Source organism: Balaenoptera physalus (assembly GCF_965194825.1).
Source record: "Balaenoptera physalus genome assembly, chromosome: 16".
NCBI lineage: Eukaryota > Metazoa > Chordata > Mammalia > Artiodactyla > Balaenopteridae > Balaenoptera > Balaenoptera physalus.
The window spans coordinates 15,437,145-15,457,399 of NC_138898.1; the positions used below are offsets into that span (position 1 = coordinate 15,437,145).

Here is a 20,255-nt window from a genome sequence, read left to right on the forward strand (position 1 = left end):
ATGAACAGAGAATTTAATGAACAGAGAATCTGAGTGTCAGGAGACATTAAAAACCTATCAGAAAAACAGAAGTGCAGGAACTGGTCAAGACTAAATGTGAAACAGTAACCCCATTCTTTCTTACAAACCCTAAAGGGTCGCCCACCAAAGGCTGAAGACAGAGAAAGGGGGCGGGGGAGAGGAGAGAGACTCAGGAGTCATGGATTTTCATGTAGTTTTAAATACATAACACTTTATTTCTTTGTGTCATTTTCATATGAAGAAGCATTTAACTCTTGATAAAAGGAAGTCTTGGGAATGAGGTAAGCAGGGAAGAACTGGAGCTCAGTTATCCAAGTCTGAGACTGGGCTCCCCAGCATATTCTCAAGCCTGGTTAAGGAGGGGTTTCTACCTGGGGAGACAAGAGAGAAACAGATACAGGAAGATGCAAACCGTGGAGGGAACACAGATTGAGTCCCAAGACCACTGTGGTCTGAATCCTGCCAGGTACTCTCCTCCCAAGGGTACTAAGATGTGCTTCCGAGGAATCAGGGTTCAGGAATTCTAGGTGAGCCATGCTAAAGAATTATAATCTCAGAATCCCTTACCTCACCGTTTAAATGTGAAGAGGAAAGTGCTTCCTTATTATGTGCTGTTAGAAAAAACAATGGCCATGGAAAATGGTCATGATAAAAATTCACTAACAGTTGAGATGCTTAGAGATAATCTTATCCAAACCTCCTCATCAATTCACAGAAGAATGAGGCCCATGACACGAAAAAAATTGTATTTTCTGAGGAAGGAGGTCTGCTGGGCCTCTCTCTTTACTGTCCTTGAGGCAAGGTTCAGGGCAGATCTCAATTCAAAAGCTCTTTCGTCAATGATTTCTAAGGGCACTGAGAGTCCTCCACTCCCTCTGGGACACCTGGTTCTTCTGGAACGTTTCAGGGGCAAAGTGAAGCGGGGTAGACGTGGGGCTTCTCACCTCAGTCCAAAGTCGGCCACGGCTCCGTACACTGACGTCTGCAGTTGTAGACACAACACCTCTTGGACCCACTGCAACCTCTATCGCGCCGGCACAGAGGTAAGAGGACGAAAGGGCAGGAGAGAAAAAAATCTGGGCAATAGCCGGGTTTCCTGATAGCTGGGGGGAAAACGCCAGAGGGTGAGGTGCGGACGCCAGGGCATCAGCGCCAGCTTGTCCCATGGATTCCTCGGAGGAGGAAGCGTCCCCCCTACCCTCGCCCAACCACACCTAGAACCGCCACGCCCTCCATGCACCCTTGCGGAATCCAGGCTGTGCCAAGTGGAGAAAGAGCAGGAGGAAGACCACAGTGGGCGCCGGGAGGCCGCTCAGCTTCATGACGCGAGAAAAGCGTGTGGGTGAACGTGGAGGCTAGATCTCGGTTGATATCGACGCTGGCAGGCAACCGCCAGCAGGGGGAGCTGTAGTTCCCAGGGCCCAGGGTCAAAAGCGCCTGAATTTGACCAGGAGATATCAGCTCTCTCAGCCCTGAAAAAGGCACTGTAATAACCTCTGGGGCATAACTTGTGAAAACCCGCAAGTCCTCACTCTTCTTCAGGGAGTGGCAGGGCTGGCCTGGCCCTTAATAATTCTTGCTTTATGCAGTGGCTTCGGAAGCAATAGGAGGGAATTGTCTTTGCCAGAGCATTTATCAGGTCTGACAAACTCCCCCCTTCTCACTTTGTATCCAGGACAATTTAACCCCAACCCTCCCAACAGATTTCAGAAATGGGTACATTTGAAGACTTTACTTTGAACAAATTAACTTTTGGAACCCACCCAGGTACAAAGACAAGGCAAGATAGTAAGCTATTAGCAAAATAATATGGAGAATATCATGCGTTGGGCACTGCGTAAGTTTAAGTGGTCTAATGAATGTTTTCTACTTTGATGCTGCCTTGATGTCTCCATTACTTTGTATAAACTTTGTTTGTTACTAAGGTCAAAAGTCTAACTTGAGGTCATTTCGGAATGTGAACCCCAGGCCAAATAACCCTTCTAACTCTTTCTGCACTGCTGTAAAAGTGTGTGTTGTTCCCACTTGCTTGGTGACAAAGAGAGTATCTATCTTAAGCAGTGGCGAGAAACAGATCTATGGATGCACATAGGGGAGCTGGTATCCGGGGGGAGGCAGAGAGATGCTGAGGAAAAAGATGGCTCCCTAGCATAGTAACTCTGTCCGCCAACTTCTCCCCTGCCTTTCTCTCTCTCTCTCTTTCTCTCTCTCTCTTTCTTTCCTTCTTTAAAGAAGATTTTATTAGAGATATTTGCTGCAAATTTAGGCATTTTACAAAAAGAACAACAGATCTCATTCAATTGGTTTTCCACAGCACTGCACATGCCCTTTTAAAAAATTTAGAGTTGAGCTCCAAATGAAAGTTCTTTTTTTATTGAGGTAAATTTGTTATATAGCAAACTTTAAATTTTTGGCATTATATAAATTATAATTTGATATTTGTATACACTACAAAGGGATCACCAGCATAAGTCTAGTTACCGTTCATCACTATACAATTGATCCCCTTCACCCTCCCCGCAACCAGCTTCCCCTCTGGTAACCACTGATCTGTTCTCTCCATCTATGCGTTTGTTCTTGTTTTGTTTGTTTGTTCATTTGTTTTATTATTTAGAGTCCACATATTAGTGAAATCATATGGTATTTGTCATTCTCCGTCTGATTTATTTCACTTAGCGTAATACACTCTAGGTCCATCCATGTTGTCACAAATGCAAGATTTCATTCTCCTACGTCCTTATCAAGGATTATATCTCCCCAGGAGGTATAAGCTGCCAATATATCTCAAACTCCCCCGGCCCCCAGCTCTACGCTTCAGGACCTAAATTCCAGCTGAGTGTGGCCAAGAGATAGGGAGCTCCATTCTTCCACTCCAACTCCACTTGTAGGGTTGAGGCTCTACCCCACAGACTGAAGGTCAAGAATGCTGAGGCCACAGCAGCCCTTGGAATGGCTCATTCATAGGGTGGAGTTTTCATGCCAGGAAATAAATATCTATAAGACCAGAAGCTTCTGCCCATGCACAGAACGCTGTCTGTAAAACAGGGGTTCACCTCCAGAGAAGTGAACCACTATCTCCATCACAGCTCCATAGACATAGCTCAGAGATTTCGCCCAGGTTAAGAAGCAGTCTTTAACAACAGAAAGCTCTAAAGCTCTCCCCAAAGGAACCGACTTTTTTTGGAACAGAGTGTGGGAAAGTTCAAGCTGGAAGGCACTCTTAAAAACAATGGAGAGCCAAAAGTAAATAAATAAATTAATTAAAAAAAAACCAACAACAAACAATGGAGAGGGGCTTCCCTGGTGGCGCAGTGGTTAAGAGTCCACCTGCCAATGCAGGGGACGTGGGTTTGAGCCCTGGTCCAGGAATATCCACATGCCGTGGAGCAACTAAGCCAGTGGCCACAACTACTGAGCCTGTGCTCTAGAGCCCGCAAGGCACAAGTACTGAGCCCATGCGCCACAACTATTGAAGCCCGCGCGCCTAGAGCCCGTGCTCCGCAACAAGAGAAGCCGCCGCAATGAGAAGCCCACACACCGCAACGAAAAGTAGCCCCCGCTCGTAACTAAAGCCCGCATGCAGCAACGACGACCCAACACAGCCAAAAATAAACAAATAAAATAAATAAATTTATTTTAAAAATTAAAAAACATTGGAGATTTTGGTGGTAAGCAATTAGGAGGAAGCTGCCGCTCCGTGAGAGCAAAAAACTCAACTACAGGCTAACTAGTTTACCTTTAAGTCAGATTTGAAGGTAACTCCCAGAGAGATTCACAGAAAAATAAAACTAAGAAGAACCTCCTAGGTGCAGCAAAATGGATGGACCTAGAGATTATGATACTAAGTGAAGTAAGTCGGAGAGAGAAAGACAGATACCATATGATATCACTTATATGTGCAATCTAAAATATGGCACAAATGAACTTATTTACAAAACAGAACCAGACTCACAGATACAGAGCACAGACTTGCGGTTGCCAAGGGGGAGGGGGGTGGGGGAGGGATGGATTGGGAGTTTGGGATTAGCAGATGCAAACTATTATATATAGGATGGATAAACAAGTTCCTATTGTATAGCACAGGGAACTATATTCAATATCTTGTGATAAACCATAATGGAAGAGAATATGAAAAAGAATGTGTGTGTGTGTGTGTGTGTGTGTATATATATATATATATATATATATATATATATATATATAAAACTGAATCACTTTGCTCTACAGCAGAAATTAACACAACATTGTAAGTCAACTATACTTCAATAAAATAAATTTAAAAAAAAAAGAACCTCCTGTGGTCAGAGCAAACCTCAAAGACAAACCTCAAAACCTACCTCTGCAAAGCGGCCCAAATAATTGGAAAAGACTGTGTAGCAATTTATGCCACAGGGGATTTTTGGAAAAAAATAGAGCCATTCGCCTGCAATTTAGTGGAGCCTAAAAACTGAGTGTCATGCTGACAGTCACATAGCTTAACCGGAAGATCAGGAAAGACGGCTGAGGAGACTGTCTGATGATAACTTTCCTAAAGTAACAATTACGGGTTGGTACGTGGGAAAGGACTTAAGCTTGTTGGAAATTTTCCAGCGTTTGAGTATGTTTTGTGCTTCGAGAGATCCAATGTTCTGGGGTAATGGGATTAGGATAGATCAGTGGTTCTCAATCAGAATGATTTTGCGCCCCTGAGGACATTGGGCAGTGCCTGGGGATATTTTGCCATAACTTGGGGGGAATGATCTTTCTAGTATGTAGAGCTCAGGAATGCTGCCAAACATCCTACAATCCACAGGAAAGCCCTGATCCCCACAAGTGGTAATAGTGTCAAAGGTAAGAAATCCTGGGTCAGATGTATTGGGCCAGTATTTGTGATCATCAAGGACAATTCCTTCGGGGAAACTGAAGGAAGAAAAGACATAATTGAGTGTTGAGAGCAGCATTATCAAGCAGATTTTGGGCAGCTGTCCTTCTGTGTCCCGACCTTTATGAAACATTGGTTCTTTCAGCTCACAATACCTAAAGGTGTCCTAATGCATAGATTCCAGATTCTCAGCAGGAGAACTTCAGCTCTTGGCTTTATTTTAAAGGTCCAGTTTTTTCATCAGACGTTTGACTTGAGTTTTAGTTTTCTTACTTTTCAGAGCCCATTGAACATCTCAGTAACATGTTTGAAATCATATTAATACATTTATTATTTAATTGAGGGGTAATTGACATATAGCATTATATTAGCTTCAGGTGTACAACATAATGATTCAGTATTTGTGTACACTTCGAAATGATCACAACAATAAGTCCAATGACTGATTTCAACGCCACCAAAATTGTCATAAAAATATATCAACTGAAAGAGAACATACAGTAATGGTGAGGGAATACACACAACATAATGGAAGAAAAGAGAAACTCAATGCTTATGGGAATTTACAAATGATAAAGGCAGAATTCCCCATCACCAGAGAAATGTTAGATAACTCAGTAAATGATATCGAGACAGATTATCAGCAGTTCAGGGGGAAATACTGGATTTCTGTCTCACCCATTATCTTCAAATAGGCTTTAGATGATCCAGGATGTAAACATAAAATTTGAACTATAAAAATACTCAAAGAATACATAACCGAAGTTTTGCACACTATTGATTTGGGAATGATTTTCTGAAAGCAAATTGATACAGATAACCACATACAAATGAAAAGCTTTTGTAGGACAAAATCAATCCTACAGTAGGAAAAATAATTAGAAATTGGAAAAATATGAGTAAATACATACAATAGGAATATATATTCCATAATATATAGAAAGATCGTTTACAATACAATAAAGAAAACAGATTACCTAATAGAAACATGAACACAGACCAGGAATATATGGATGGCAGAAAAAGTAATGCAAGTGGCATATATATATAAGTGGCCTACATATACATATAAAACTGCACCTATAATTAAAGAAATGCAAACTAAAGTAAACACAATTCCTATTTTTTTCCCCATGAGACTGGTTTCCCACTGTTGATTTGGGGCAAGTTCCATCCACCATTGGTCTCTGTCTCAGTTATTGTAAAATGGGTGGCTTGAGCTCTTAGGACCCACCTTGCTTGAGAAAGATGCCAAGACTCTAAGCAAAGGTCTCTGCCTGGTGAGGAGTAAATTGGCACAAGAAGAGCAGAGAGATCATTGAGAGGACACCAAAATGAGGCAGGACACTCATGACAATGGCTAACTTGGCAAATTGTGGAGCATCAGTTCATAGCTGACTTCTTCTCATCTTCTCCCCAAATCTACGTTATCTTTGATTCTACACTTTGGCTTGAGAAATTCTGTTCCCCTGGAATTCCTGCCATGAACATGATGTCTGGTTCAGGTCAGACGAAAAGATCATAAAGTCTTTCTTTGAAAGGTTACTCATCCTCCTACCTTATTCAATATCTTACAGAAAGAGCAAAAACCATTATATCAGGACAGGTAGTTCTCGGCCCCAGCTCTGTCCTTGACCCCTCGTGTGAACTTCGATGGTGCCCCTAGACTTCAGTTTTCTCATCTTCGAGATGAGGGTGTTTGTCTGGACCATGTCCAAGGGGATTTCCAACTCCAAATGCAATGGAAGGTTGTGGCTCAGAGCATCTGGGACGAGCTGAGAAGCACCAGGTGTCTGTGCATGACCCTTGTCACACCGGACTCCCTGGGGCAGACGCGCATGGCTGGCTAGAACAGAGTCTCCTCATGCAAGGAGGCTCTGGACAAGGAGAGCCTAAGAAGTGGCCAAAGAATGTCCAAAAATTATCAGTGACCCCAGGGTGCACACAAAGCCTGCAGATATGACATCAGGGCTTCATCTCGGCAAAAAGCTCCTCAGCTGGGGAACACTATGTCTCTGGCAGGAGCGTGGTAGCAGTTGAGCTGTTCCCAATGAACCACATGTTTTCTGGCTGCACTGCCCATTCTGGGAACTTCAGCAAGCATCTCTTGATGATTTCACTAATATCATGCAGCCCCAGAAGTTCTCACCTTTCCCGTGATCCTTGCTCTCTCCTCACCATGACATGCAGAGTGTGATGAGGCAGTAGGTGGTGTAGAGAATATTGGAGCCTTCCTGCTCCATCCAATCCCCTTTCCTTTTAACAGCCGGTTAAACGACAGGCCAGAAGCTGGGACCAGAACACAGAACGAAGAGGAGGCTCACAGTGGGAATGAGAATGCTTTAGACAACTTTCATGTCTTGACTTCTAAGCATACACACACCCTTCCTATAATGAGGGAGTATCGCACCAGGTCAGTCTTGGGAGTGGGAGGCTGAGGCCACATCCCCCGTGGAAGCTGGAAAGTCCAGATGCCTGTTCCCTCTTCCTTCTTTGCAGCCAGCACATATGCAGGAGTGCTTGCTTTAAGAACCCAGGCACAAACGCCATCATGGATGTGAGGACTAGTGATTGTTAGAAGCAGACACAGAGAAAGGAAGAAGCGAGGATTTCTCCTGGCAGCCAATGGCTGCAGCATCTCACTTCCAGGGAGAGAAGCGGAACGGATGTCCAAGGCTTTGGCAATGTTGGCTGGACAAGACGTGACATCATTCTGACCGGAGGCAGGGGTGGGGTGCTCTAGGGTGATTCAGGAGGAAACAACTCTGGGACAAGTATTATTGAAGAATTAGTGCCTTAGTATCTAAAAACACTCAGCTGCAGACTAGGGAAGACCAAGTACCATCTAGCGTGGAAAAGCTGGGAAGATAACCTGGGATTAAAATAGGGGCAGAAAAAATGATTCCGGTCCATTAAAAGTGACCTTGTGAAAGAAATTACTGCTCATAGAGAAACTGATAGAAGAGGTGTCTTGCTGTCTGGTCCGATAAGAGAAGGCACTTTCCCAGGGACATTTCCATGGTGACTAGGGAGTGTGGCCTTCTGTTTCCGAGGTGGCAACATTTGTGCTGTTCTCCCAATGTGAAAAGTCTCTGGAGTTTCATGGAGGGTATTTGACGTTCGTTGACTGACCACTACATTTTGGTACCTCCCTTTGGAGTTCATATTTGACTCTTGATGGACATTCTGGCTTCCCGTTGCAAAGGGTCACTTTCCTTCACTCTGATACCTCGGGCTGCGCTAAGATGCTTGGCAAATGTGATGCTCCCACCTGACACTTAGATCTCCACTGAGTGACCCAAAGCAGCGAGGACCAAGGGGCAGCCTTTCCCAGGGCAATGCAGTATTGTCATCCGCAGCAGCACCCAACCAGGGGCATTGGTGGCTGCGGTGAGTGTCCAGGACCACAGCAGAGGGGTCCACATCACACAGTCGTTGAGCTGTTGTTGGCTGTGATCACGCTGCCTGGACACTCATTCTCACAAGGCCCTGAGCCTGAATCCTGATAATTCCATGCGCCACGTTTTGCAGATTGCATTCTCAGGGGAGCAGGAGCTGAGACAGAGTTAGGAGCGCAAGTTTCATGGCAAAGGAACACCTGTGCAAGGGAAGGAGTGGAAGCAGGACTAGGTACCAGGAGCATCGCTGTGCTGACCTGACCTCATCCCTGCCAGCCCACTGGGGGAGCTCTGGAGCAAGGATTTTCCATTAGAGGTGTCCCTCCTTAGGACCCTTGAACCACAGCCTTACTCTGTCCCTGGCCAGGGGTCCCCTGGGTATCGTGTGACCTCAGCTCAATTACCAGGTTGTGGCTGAGAAGCACTTGCTGTCCGTGATCAGCTAACACACTCCGAGAAGCTGGGTGGCGAGTTGCTTCTCGAAGGGGGTCTGAGCTGCACATCTCCTTCTGCTGCGGGGATTCACATCTCCATACACATTGGGGAACAGCTCTGGTGGGCTTTCTTCCTGCAGGAAACCATAGAGGATGAAGGTCCGCGGGGCAAACTACAGCCCCGGCCCCTGCGATTGGTGTCAGGGCTACAACCGCTCGTCATCCTCGCCCTTCTCGTCACCCCATTCTAGTCTCCTTGTCCTCAGCTACCATCAACGCGACTCCCCGTGGCTTACCTGGTGGTGTGACCCAAACCCTCATTCCTGAGCATCGCCACACCCTTCTCAGGCCACGGTGGTGACACTTGTCCATTCACGGTCACATAGGGAAGGTACTACCAAGATACTGTGCTTTTCCTCTGTGCATCTTCACTGCTCTCTTCCAGTTCTGCCTGGCCTATCCTCTCTGAGATGCAGTTCAAGTTGAGAAAAATTCTGTCTGATTGGTTTGGCAGATCAGCTACTTAAAGGCTCTGTATTCTAAATATCATGAACTTTGTTTGCGGCCCCAATTAGTGAAACTGAAACATTATTCACCACGAGCCTTGAAAATAACAGCTCGATTGTATTTCAGGGAAGATAGAAACTCACCCAAAGAGCAACCACGTGGACGTTGCCCAGCCACCTAATCCCTCTCGCAGACTCCTCGTCCTCAGGACCATGGGACCCGGAGAGCAGCCAAAAGGGTGAGAAAAGAAGCCAATCTGCAAAGTAGTCTCAGGATCATTTTTTTTCTCATACCATGGTGCTTTCCACCATTATACTTTATTATATTTATTTCTGCTTCCTTCCATTTTATTTTTTCTTCCTTTTTAAATCTACGTTAAGTAGCTCGTGGTTTCACTATTTTGTAATTCTTTAAAATAGGATTTTGATTTATTAATTAGATCTACTGTTTTCCTATTCTTGACTTTAGAAATTTTATGATTTTATCTTTATCATTATTTTCCTTTAGTTGTCCTTTGTTTTACTCTGTCCTTTTTTAGTTCCTTACGTTAAATTCCAGATTTTTCAAAATTTCATTTTTATTATTCATATATATAAATGTTATATATATGAAATCTTGCCATTTGTGACAATATGGATGAATCTTGAGGACACTATGCTAGGTGAAATAAGTCAGAGAAAGACAAATACTATATAAACTCCCACATTTAGAGCAGCATTTGTCACAATAACCAAGGTATGGAAACAACCTGAGTGCCCATAACAGATGAATGGATAAAGAAGATGTGGTATATGTAAATACATGTATACAATGGCATATTATTTAGCCATGAAAAAGAAGGAAAGCCTGCCATTTACAACGACATGGATAGACCCTGAACACATTATGCTAAGTGAGAAAAGTCAGACAGAGAAAGATGAGTATTGTATGATATCACTTATATATGGAATCTAAAAAAGCCAAACTCATATAAACAGAGAGCAAATTGGTGGTTACTAAGGTACAGGGGGGATAAGAGAGATGTTATTTAAGGGTACAAACTTGTAAAGAGTAGTAAATAAGTCCTAAAGTTCTAATGCACAGTAGAGTGAATATATACAAAAATATTGTATTATAATCATCAAACTTGCTAAGAGACTAGAACTTAATTATTCCATCCACTAAAAAAATAAGATAATTATGTAACATGATGGAGGTGCTAATTATCACTACAATGGCAATCATATTTCAATATATGTGTAACAAATTAACATGTGGCACACCTTAAATTTACACAGTGTTATATGGCAAATATATTTCAATTTTGCTAATCAAAACTACAATGAGGTACCACCTCACACCAGTCAGAATGGCCATGATTAAAAATTCTACAAATAATAAATGTTGGAGAGGGTGTGGAGAGAAGGGAACCCTCTTACACTGTTGGTGGGAATGTAAATTGGTACAGCCACTATGGAAAACAGTATGGAGGTTCCTCAAAAAACCAGAAATGGACTTGCCATATGATCCAGCAATCCCATTCCTGGCATGTACCCAGACAAAACTATAATTCAAAAAGATACGTGAACCCCTATGTTCATAGCAGTACTATTTACAATAGCCAAGGCAATAGAAACAACCTAAATGTCCACTGACAGATGAATGGATAAAAGGAGATGTGGTATATATATGTACAATGGAATATTACTCAGCCATAAAAAAAGAATGAAATTTGCAGCAACATGGATGGAGATTATCATACTAAGTGAGGTAAGTCAGAAAGAGAAAGACAAATACAGTATGATATCACTTGTATGTGGAATCTAAAATATGACACTAATGAACATATCTATGAAACAGAAACAGACTCACAGACACAGAGAACAGACTTGTGGTTGCCAAGGGGGTGGGGGGAGGGAAGGATTGGGAGTTTGGGATTAGCAGATGCAAACTATTATATATAGGATGGATAAACAACAAAATCTTATTGTATAGCACAGGGAACTATATTCAATATCCTGTGATAAACCATAATGGAAAAGAATATGAAAAAGAATATATATAGCTGAGTATAACTGAGTCACTTTGCTGTATAGCAGAAATTAACACAACGTTGTAAATCATCTATACTTCAATAAGTTTTTAAATAAATAAAATACATTTAAAAAGAAGAGCTGTGACAAAGCAATTAAACTTATCAAAACAGCTAAATAAAAAAGGCAACAAGTGCATGAAAAGGCAGTTCACAGAGGGAAAAAAAGTGTTAACACCTGAATTGATATGAAAGATGTACCATCTCATTGATCATAAAACACCAGTTCAAAAAGCATTTTGTTTCCACTGCATTTTACTGAAACATATTTTGTTCGCTAAAGACTTTGGATAATTCTTTCCCTTCTCTGGGCTTCAGTTCTATCAGCTGTAAAATGAGGGAGCTGGAGAGATTGTTGCCAAGGGCTCCATCAGTCCCTTCCACAATGAAAGGGGCTGAAAGATTCTATCAGAGCCATTTTTCTGAATATTGTGAGATAAGAGTAGGAAACACAGGGAGTTGAGACCATTGAAAAGGAAGAATAAGTGGGTGAAGACTCCATTGAGAATTAACTGCCTTGACATTGAGAAGAGTTGACTTGACAAATTTGTAGAGGATCATCTCGGCCAAATTGCTTCCATATGAACCAACTTCCCCATTAACTGTATTTTTCCATCGACGCATTTCCTACTTCCCCATTAACTGTACTTTTCCATCGACGCATTTCCTTGTACTGTTCCATCACTCAAGAATATCGATCTCATCTTAGGGACCACCCTTCAAGATCCAAATTGCGTGAAACCATCAACGTGACCTTATTAAGAAGTTAGCTCTACATCTTGGTTTTGGACCCAGCATGGCGGGGGAGCACTCTGTGACTTTGGGGAGCCCTTCATCATCCTCTCTGGGCCTCAGGTTTTTCATGTTTAATGTAAAGAAGTGGTTCATGATAATCTCAGAGTGTACTGTCTGTTCTAACTAGATGGAAGGCTGTGTGATCAGGGAATTGCCAAGAGCTGATAACCAGTGGGTGCATGTTTTTGCCTCCTAGGACTGGCACCCCTGAGAAGGATGATACAGATGCCCAGTGGGAAGAGAGTGTTGTGTCCTTGTTCCTGTTCTAGATAGGGAATAAGAAGTACTTACAGTTCTCTGTAAACTTTGCAGTGACTGCTCAGTTGTTCTGCCCCTGGGACTGACCATGAAACCTCAGAGATGGGCAGAGGGCTCCCAGCCTCAGAGGGACACTCAAGTTTGGTGGATGCTGGATCCAGTGGGTGGAAGTAGGGAGCAGGAATATGAATCCTTCCACTGGCACTGAACGTTTGATGTCTGTTCTTCTCACCAAGCCACTGTGAGTAGCTCAAAGGGCTTTGTGTGTGTGTGTGACCTTAATAGTGCCTGGAAGTAACAAATCAACTTTCTTACCCTCCCCCTGACTTCCTCCCCAGAGTTACTCACATGGTCAGATATGCCTGTATTAGGTTCTAGGTCGTTTGTGGAGTTTTACTGCAAAGAGCTCGAAAACCTCCATGTGCTCTGGCCTTCTCTTTTACAGATGGTGTCAGTGAGGTTCAGAGAGTGTGTGGAACTTTTCTGAGTCTAAGTGGATCAGAACAGAGGTCTGGGTGATGGCACAGTATTGCCTGCTTCTGAAATCTGGAAGGAAATCAGAGAACAGGGGGTACCTGGACGGAATGTGAGGCTGGATGTCTGAATGGGGATGAAAAGACTCTCTTCCCTGCCCAGGTATGGGCTCCCAGGTGAGCAGAACCTGGCCCAAATGGGGACATGGGACCAATGGATACCTGGTCCAAAGTCATGTCTCCCAAAATGGGCCCCTTATCATGCCATGAACCCCTTATTTCTTTGAATTAATAATTCCCCTTGACACTATAAATGATTAAAAATACTAGTGGGCTCCAGCTGCCAGGAGACAAATGTTTAGGCATCAGTTGGAATCAGAGAAATTTACGTTTGTAACAATTTGATCAAAATAGCCAGTTCCATAGGAAGGTAGAATGAACACTGGTCTAGGAAACAGGGAACCAGATCTTGGTGGCCCTGATTTGCTGAATGAAATTGTGAAAGGCATTTCTTCCTAAATTTCTCCCCATAAAATTGATATAAAACAATGATGAAAAATCTGAAAGTGAAATTAAGAGAACACTCCCATTTACCATTGCAACAAAAAGAGTAAAATATCTAGGAATAAACCTACCTAAGGAGACAAAAGACCTGTATGCAGAAAATTATAAGACACTGATAAAAGAAATTAAAGATGATACAAATAGATGGAGAGATATACCATATTCTTGGATTGGAAGAATCAACATTGTGAAGATGACTCTACTACCCAAAGCAATCTACAGATTCAATGCAATCCCTATCAAACTACCACTGGCATTTTTCACAGAACTAGAACAAAAAATTTCACAATTTGTATGGAAACACAGAAGACCCCGAATAGCCAAAGCAATCTTGAGAAAGAAAAACGGAGCTGGAGGAATCAGGCTCCCTGACTTCAGACTATACTACAAAGCTACAGTAATCAAGACAGTATGGTACTGGCACAAAAACAGAAATATAGATCAATGGAACAGGATAGAAAGCCCAGAGATAAACCCACGCACATATGGTCACCTTATCTTTGATAAAGGAGGCAAGAATATACAGTGGAGAAAAGACAGTCTCTTCAATAAGTGGTGCTGGGAAAACTGGACAGCTACATGTAAAAGAATGAAATTAGAATACTCCCTAACACCATACACAAAAATAAACTCAAAATGGATTAAAGACCTAAATGTAACGCCAGACACCATCAAACTCTTAGAGGAAAACATAGGCAGAACACTCTATGACATAAATCACAGCAAGATCCTTTTTGACCCACCTCCTAGAGAAATGGAAATAAAAACAAAAATAAACAAATGGGACTTAATGAAACTTAAAAGCTTTTGCACAGCAAAGGAAACCATAAACAAGATGAAAAGACAACCCTCAGAATGGGAGAAAATATTTGCAAATGAAGCAACTGACAAAGGATTAATCTCCAAAACATACAAGCAACTCACGCAGCTCAATATCAAAAAAACAAACAACCCAATCCAAAAATGGGCAGAAGACCTAAATAGACATTTCTCCAAAGAAGATATACAGATTTCCAACAAACACATGAAAGAATGTTCAACATCATTAATCATTAGAGAAATGCAAATCAAAACTACAATGAGATGTCATCTCACACCGGTCAGAATGGCCATCATCAAAAAATCTACAAACAATAAATGCTGGAGAGGGTGTGGAGAAAAGGGAACCCTCTTGCACCGTTGGCAGGAATGTAAATTGATACAGCCACTATGGAGAACAGTATGGAGGTTCCTTAAAAAACTAAAAAGAGAACTACCATACGACCCAGCAATCCCACTACTGGGTATATACCCTGAGAAAACCATAATTCAAAAAGAGTCTGCCCCTGGGACTCCAAAATGTCCATTGCAGCTCTATTTACGATAGCCAGGACATGGAAGCAACCTAAGTGTCCATCGACAGATGAACAGATAAAGAAGATGTGGCACATATATACAATGGAATATTACTCAGCCATGAAAAGGAACGAAACTGAGTTATTTGTAGTGAGGTGGATGGACCTAGAGACTGTCATACAGAGTGAAGTAAGTCAGAAAGAGAAAAACAAATACCGTATGCTAACACATATATATGGAATCTAAAAAAAAAAAAGAAAAAAGAGTGGTCAGAAGAACCTAGGGGCAAGACAGGAATAAAGATGCAGACCTACTAGAGAATGGACTTGAGGATACAGGGAGGGGGAAGGGTAAGCTGGGACAAAGTGAGAGAGTGGCATGGACATATATACACTACCAAATGTAAAATATATAGCTAGTGGGAAGCAGCCGCATAGCACAAGGAGATCAGCTTGGTGCTTTGTGACCACCTAGAGGGGTGGGATAAGGAGGGTGGGAGGGAGGGAGTTGCAAAAGGGAAGAGATATGGGGACACACGTATATGTATAACTGATTCACTTTGTTATAAAGCAGAAACTAACACACCATTGTAAAGCAATTATACTCCAATAAAGATGTTAAAAGAAAAAGGTGGGGGGGAGGTACATCTACCCACAGACTTTTCTTTGTCCCTAACCCCTTGCTTGGATTGTTTTGTAAATCCGGTGCCAAGATCACCAAGGGAGGCTGTGCAGGGGCAAAACTATTTTATCCTTGAAAGTTACTATGAAAGTAGAGCTTTAATGTTTTCATCATAACAACAGCAAAAACAAAATGGTAATTACCTGAGGTGAAGGATTTGTTAACTATTCTTATTGTGGTAAACATTTTGCAGGGTATACATGTATCAAATCACCACATTGTACACCTTAAACATTCATGTTATATGTCAATTTTTATCTCACTAAAGCTGGGGGGAGGGGGGCTTCCCTTGTGGTGCCGTGGTTAAGAATCCGGCTGCCATTGCAGGGGACACGGGTTCAAGCCCTGGTCTGGGAAGATCCCACATGCCATGGAGCAACTAAGCCCGTGCGCCACAACTACTGAGCCTGCGCTCTAGACCCTGCGAGCCACAACTACTGAAGTCCGCACGCCACAACTACTGAGCCCACGCACAGCAACTACTGAAGCCCACACGCCTAGAGCCCATGCTCTACAACAAGAGAAGCCACCACAATAAGAAGCCCACGCACCGCAACAAAGAGCAACCCCCGTTCGCCACAGGTAGAGGAAGCCTGCGCGCAGCAAGGAAGACCCAACGCAGCCCTAAATAAATAAATAAATAAATTTATTTTAAAATAATAATAATAATAATAAATAAGTAAAGCTGGGGGGAAAAGAGACACAATCGAAGGGGTAAATACTGCTATCTTCACCATACAGAATCTTCACATTCGGGAGCATGTTAATTATTTATTCAAGGCTTTTTTCTGTGCTACATGAACACTTGTTTACATTTCTTTTTTAAAGTTCTGCCTGTTTCTCATTAAGTTTATTTGTTGAGCGGTTTAATTGTGTTGATATTATAAGTGGAAATTTTTTTCCATTCCATTTTCTGATTATTGCTAGTTTATAATAAAAATAGGATTTATGGGAATTCCCTGGCAGTCCAGTGGTTAGGACTCAGCGCTTTCACTGCCGTGGGCCCGGGTTCAATCCCTGGTTGGGGAACTAAGATCTTACAAGCCGCGTGGCACAGCCAAAAAAATTAAAAATTAAAAATTAAAATAGGATTTAGTTTAATTTTTAAATAGGATTTATCATCACATATTCACTGTGTGTCTTTGGGTGATTAAGTGAAGCTTTCATGGTTTCAATCTCTTAACAAAATTAAAGATGTGTATACTACCCATCTGAGAGAGTTCTAATGAAAAATAAATAAGACAATACATATAACATATTTAGTACAGGATCTGGAACAGAGAAAACACTAAAACACAGAAACTGTTCTTACCACCGATGGTGTATTACGTGTTTGTCAGGCCAGAAGTTTAGCCACTGCTCTCACCTGTGCTCCAAGATGTGCAGTCCAGTCCATCCCCTGGAGAATGAGAGGGAAACCCTGGCTTGTAGGCCCCTGGGACGGACCAAGGGGCAGCGGGCTCTCTGTTCTCTCACCCCCAACAAAGCCTCTGCTCCCCACCTCCCCTCTAGCAGGAGCCCAACACACACACACAAAGAAGAGGTGTTTCAGGGCCATAATGTCAGGGCTGAACTGACATTCATTATTATACTTCCAGAATAATTTCATCCAACCCTCCTCAGAATGAGTAGACAACTGAAGATCAGAGATTTGTCTGAGGTCATCCAACAATTGGGGAGGAGGCTGGGGCTAGAACTCAGGTCTCCTGATGCCCAAGCCTGTGCTCTGCCCACTTCACCCCAAATGCTCCTCCCCCTGCAGCTTTGACCTTCCCTGAGAACTTCATTGCACAAGGACAGTGGGGCAGGTGAGCCAACAGCAGAACCACGAGGTCATCAAAGTTTGCCCAACATACACCCTTCTGGTGTCTTCACTCCTCGAGTCTGCTCTGCCCCAACTTGTATGTCTCCAGAGAACATTATTCAGCAATCACAAGAAAGGATCATGGATTCAGTGTGTCTTGCCGCCTCATTCACATCTTAAAACAGAAAGCTGGGAGAGGATATTGCTTAACCCAAAGGAATTATATGTTATTGGAGGCATCTCAAGCATGAATAGGGGAAATGCTTCATGAGCAGGGATTTCCCAGCATGTGTTTCTATGTCTTCTTGGGAGGACATAGATCCCTGGGAAACATGAAAGGAAAAGAAGGAGGGAGCTATAGATTTAGCCACAAGGGTTGGCTAGTCACACCGACAGGGCTGATCATAGCCAGGTCAGAAGTAGGGGTCAATTGGGAAGGTTTTGGGTTTTATTTCCCCCGTCCAAGGCCAAAGGCAAAATGTCTAGGTTTCCATTTCCTGGTGAAATGGAGGCTGCAGTTCTTGGGTTGATTATTGGATTTCTACAGTGAACCCTAGGAATGGGTCTTTCGTTCCTGCCCCCGCTCTCCTTCACACATCAGTAACATCTGCCGTGGGTCCCTCTCCACTCGCCACTGGGGACTGGAAGTCCCAACTCCACACCCATCTCCCCAGAGCCTCCAGGAGCCCAGAAGTCATAGGAGCCAGAAACAAATGGAGTAGAAAGTGGTCTTTTATTGGAAAGTACATGAGAGAGGCATCCCAGGTTTGGGCACCCTGGAGGAAAGGAAGAATGGGCAGTGTGGGAGAGGGTAGTGCTACAGGCACCAGGATCTGCATCCCTGGGGCTTCACAGGTGCAGCGAGAACAGACTCCGCCTGGTAGGAGAAAAGAGAATCAGAGATGCGATTCAGCAGGTCAAAGACTCAGAGGCAGTGGGAGGCAGGACCAAGCCCACTCGTCATCCCTCTCAGGACGAGACCCCTCAATCTCTCCATCACCTCCCTATGTCCTCTCCCCCACCAACCTAGGATCACTCTCCACCGCTCAGCCTTTCTGTGCCTTCACAGGTCACCTCTTCCTCCCCCCAGTTCTCACCTCACCAAGGATTCATACAGTCTCTCCCGCAATTGCCCACACAGCACTTCATTCTCCCCGGGCAATCAGCATCTCTCAGACATTTGTTAGGGGGATTTATACTGGTGCACTGGATCTGCATCCTGGGGCAGAAGCCAGGCTTATAGGGGGGTGGGACTTCGACTTGATCTTGTCCTTTGACTGGATCTTGTGCTTTGAATAGATCTTGTCCTTTGACTGGATCTTGTCCTTTGAATGGATTTTGTCCTTTGACTGGATCTTGTCCTTTGAATGGATGTTGTCCTTTGACTGGATCTTGTCCTTTCGCAGTGCCTTGACCTTTAGAACAACAAAGAAATATCCCCACATTTACAACAGTGTATCTGCTTTAACCATCTAGTCTTTCCTCCAGGTCCAGCCACTGTTCACTGCAGTGTCCCTCAAAATGTGACTTGAGATAGGGGAGGGTCACCAGGGCTAGCTGGGGTCTGTGCTCTTGGAAGGCTGGGACCAGGGTTCCTCGGGTGTCCATCTCTTCCCCTCATCCTCCATTCTGGGTCCTAGGGCCCTCACGAGGATATGCCAGACTGAAGTGTCTTTCAGAGGTGGTAAGGTCACTTGGCATCTTTGAGGAAACTTAATGGAAGGGAAAGGAGCCGTGAGACACTTACCAGGAGACCTGAGCTCCATCCTGGCTCTGGAGATTGTTTTGACAAATCCTCACCCCTCCCTAGGTCTCAATGTCCTCCTTTGGAAAATAAGGGTCTTCAAACTACATGATTTCTGAGGCCCTGTTGGTTTTTAACCTTCTCTTAGAGGACTGATGACAGGTGATTTTATGGGGCAGACAGGCAGGGGACAGACCCCACACCAAGGGATCAGATTCCTGGAACCCCTCACTTCATTGAACGTTCTGTCCAAGTATCAACACTTGAGGCCAAGGTCATGTAACAACACTCCTTCCACAAACAGCCCTGATATCTCAGTCCTGGGATGGAAAGCATGTAGAGTCTAGTAGGCAACTTCCTACTTCTCCGGATATGCTGGAAACCTACTGTCCAGGCTGAAGAGTGGGCTCTAGCCCTGCCTGCTGCTCTGGAAGTACCCCCTGCCAGTACCCAGGCTGCCCCCAACATCCTCTCCTCAACCCAACCCAGCCCCACCCAGGCCACTTCCCCATTCACCTTTTATGACAGCTGCCTGTGCCACCAGTGTCCCAAGGACAAGAAGTACCACCACTGGGCTCAAGAAGTTTCTGGACTTCATGTTGTCAGACTTCATGTTGTCAGGAAGGTGAATGGCTAAGAGCTGAGGCCAAACCTAGTTTTATGCAGCTCCAGCTTGGCCTGGCGCCAAGGGTGGATCTCTGGTTTCACAAGGGACAAGGCGTATATTTTCTTAGTTCTACCAGGAAATATTCACCTCCATCCTGGGAGGGACCTTGGGCCTTTCCCCAAGGATTATTCACAGGGAGAAATGGCAGTTACTGTCGCATCATCTCTGATAGCCCCAAGAGTTACCTCACTTTCTCACAAAGAAGCAGGGCTGGCTGGCCCTTGGGCACCATTACAGCCAAATTCTTCATACTTAGAATAGAAAGAATATGGAGCCCAAAGAAGAGAAAGGAATCACCCATGGTCATTTAACAAGTCAGTGGTAGGTCTGGTGTTCAGTTTTCATAGCCAAGGTGTTCCCCAGTTACTCCCTGTTCCTGCAAGACCCACTCAGACCTACCCAAACAGTTTACCCCTCCCAGCATCAAGCTGGGCTTTTCTTTCATTCTCCCCTAACCCCAAGAAAAACTCTCAAAGGCATGTTTGCCTTAAACGTCTAATGACTAATCAGTATACTTTTCCATTTCACAGGTAGTCTCTGAAATGCCCCAAGAAAGTAACAGGGAAGGTGGAATGTGACATCTGGAATGGCATGATGCCCTTGAAATCACAGTCAGAAGAGAGAAAACACCCATAAAATAAA

General features: G+C 43.7%; 1 protein-coding gene and 1 long non-coding RNA gene across 3 annotated transcripts; both read right to left on the reverse strand.

Annotated features, from left to right (window-relative positions):
* Positions 1-4,208: 4,208 nt before the first annotated feature.
* Positions 4,209-17,792, reverse strand: LOC309645379. Of its 2 annotated transcripts, XR_014254839.1 has the most exons (3): positions 16,765-17,792; positions 9,365-9,477; positions 4,209-8,848 (listed from the first exon to the last, which is right to left on the reverse strand). It is a non-coding gene; the product is annotated as an uncharacterized lncRNA (long non-coding RNA). The 2 variants fall into 2 exon arrangements; XR_014254840.1 differs by having other exon boundaries at positions 4,209-9,477.
* Positions 17,793-17,939: 147 nt separating this feature from the next.
* PI3 (peptidase inhibitor 3) lies at positions 17,940-19,617 on the reverse strand. The gene is made up of 3 exons (XM_082430435.1): positions 19,463-19,617; positions 18,300-18,617; positions 17,940-18,079 (listed from the first exon to the last, which is right to left on the reverse strand). Exons 1-2 carry the CDS (start codon positions 19,557-19,559, stop codon positions 18,301-18,303), a joined length of 414 nt encoding a protein of 137 aa, XP_082286561.1. The 5' UTR covers positions 19,560-19,617; the 3' UTR covers positions 17,940-18,079; position 18,300.
* Between the last annotated feature and the right edge of the window lie 638 nt (positions 19,618-20,255).

What these genes read in the sequence shown, in the direction of transcription:
- PI3 (XM_082430435.1), bottom strand. Translation starts at nt 19,559, where the DNA reads ATGAAGTCTGACAACATGAAGTCCAGAAACTTCTTGAGCCCAGTGGTG. An exon ending in ACAGGCAGCTGTCATAAAAG is followed by an intron (nt 18,618 to 19,462) that starts GTGAATGGGGAA and finishes GTTGTTCTAAAG; the next exon opens with GTCAAGGCACTGCGAAAGGA.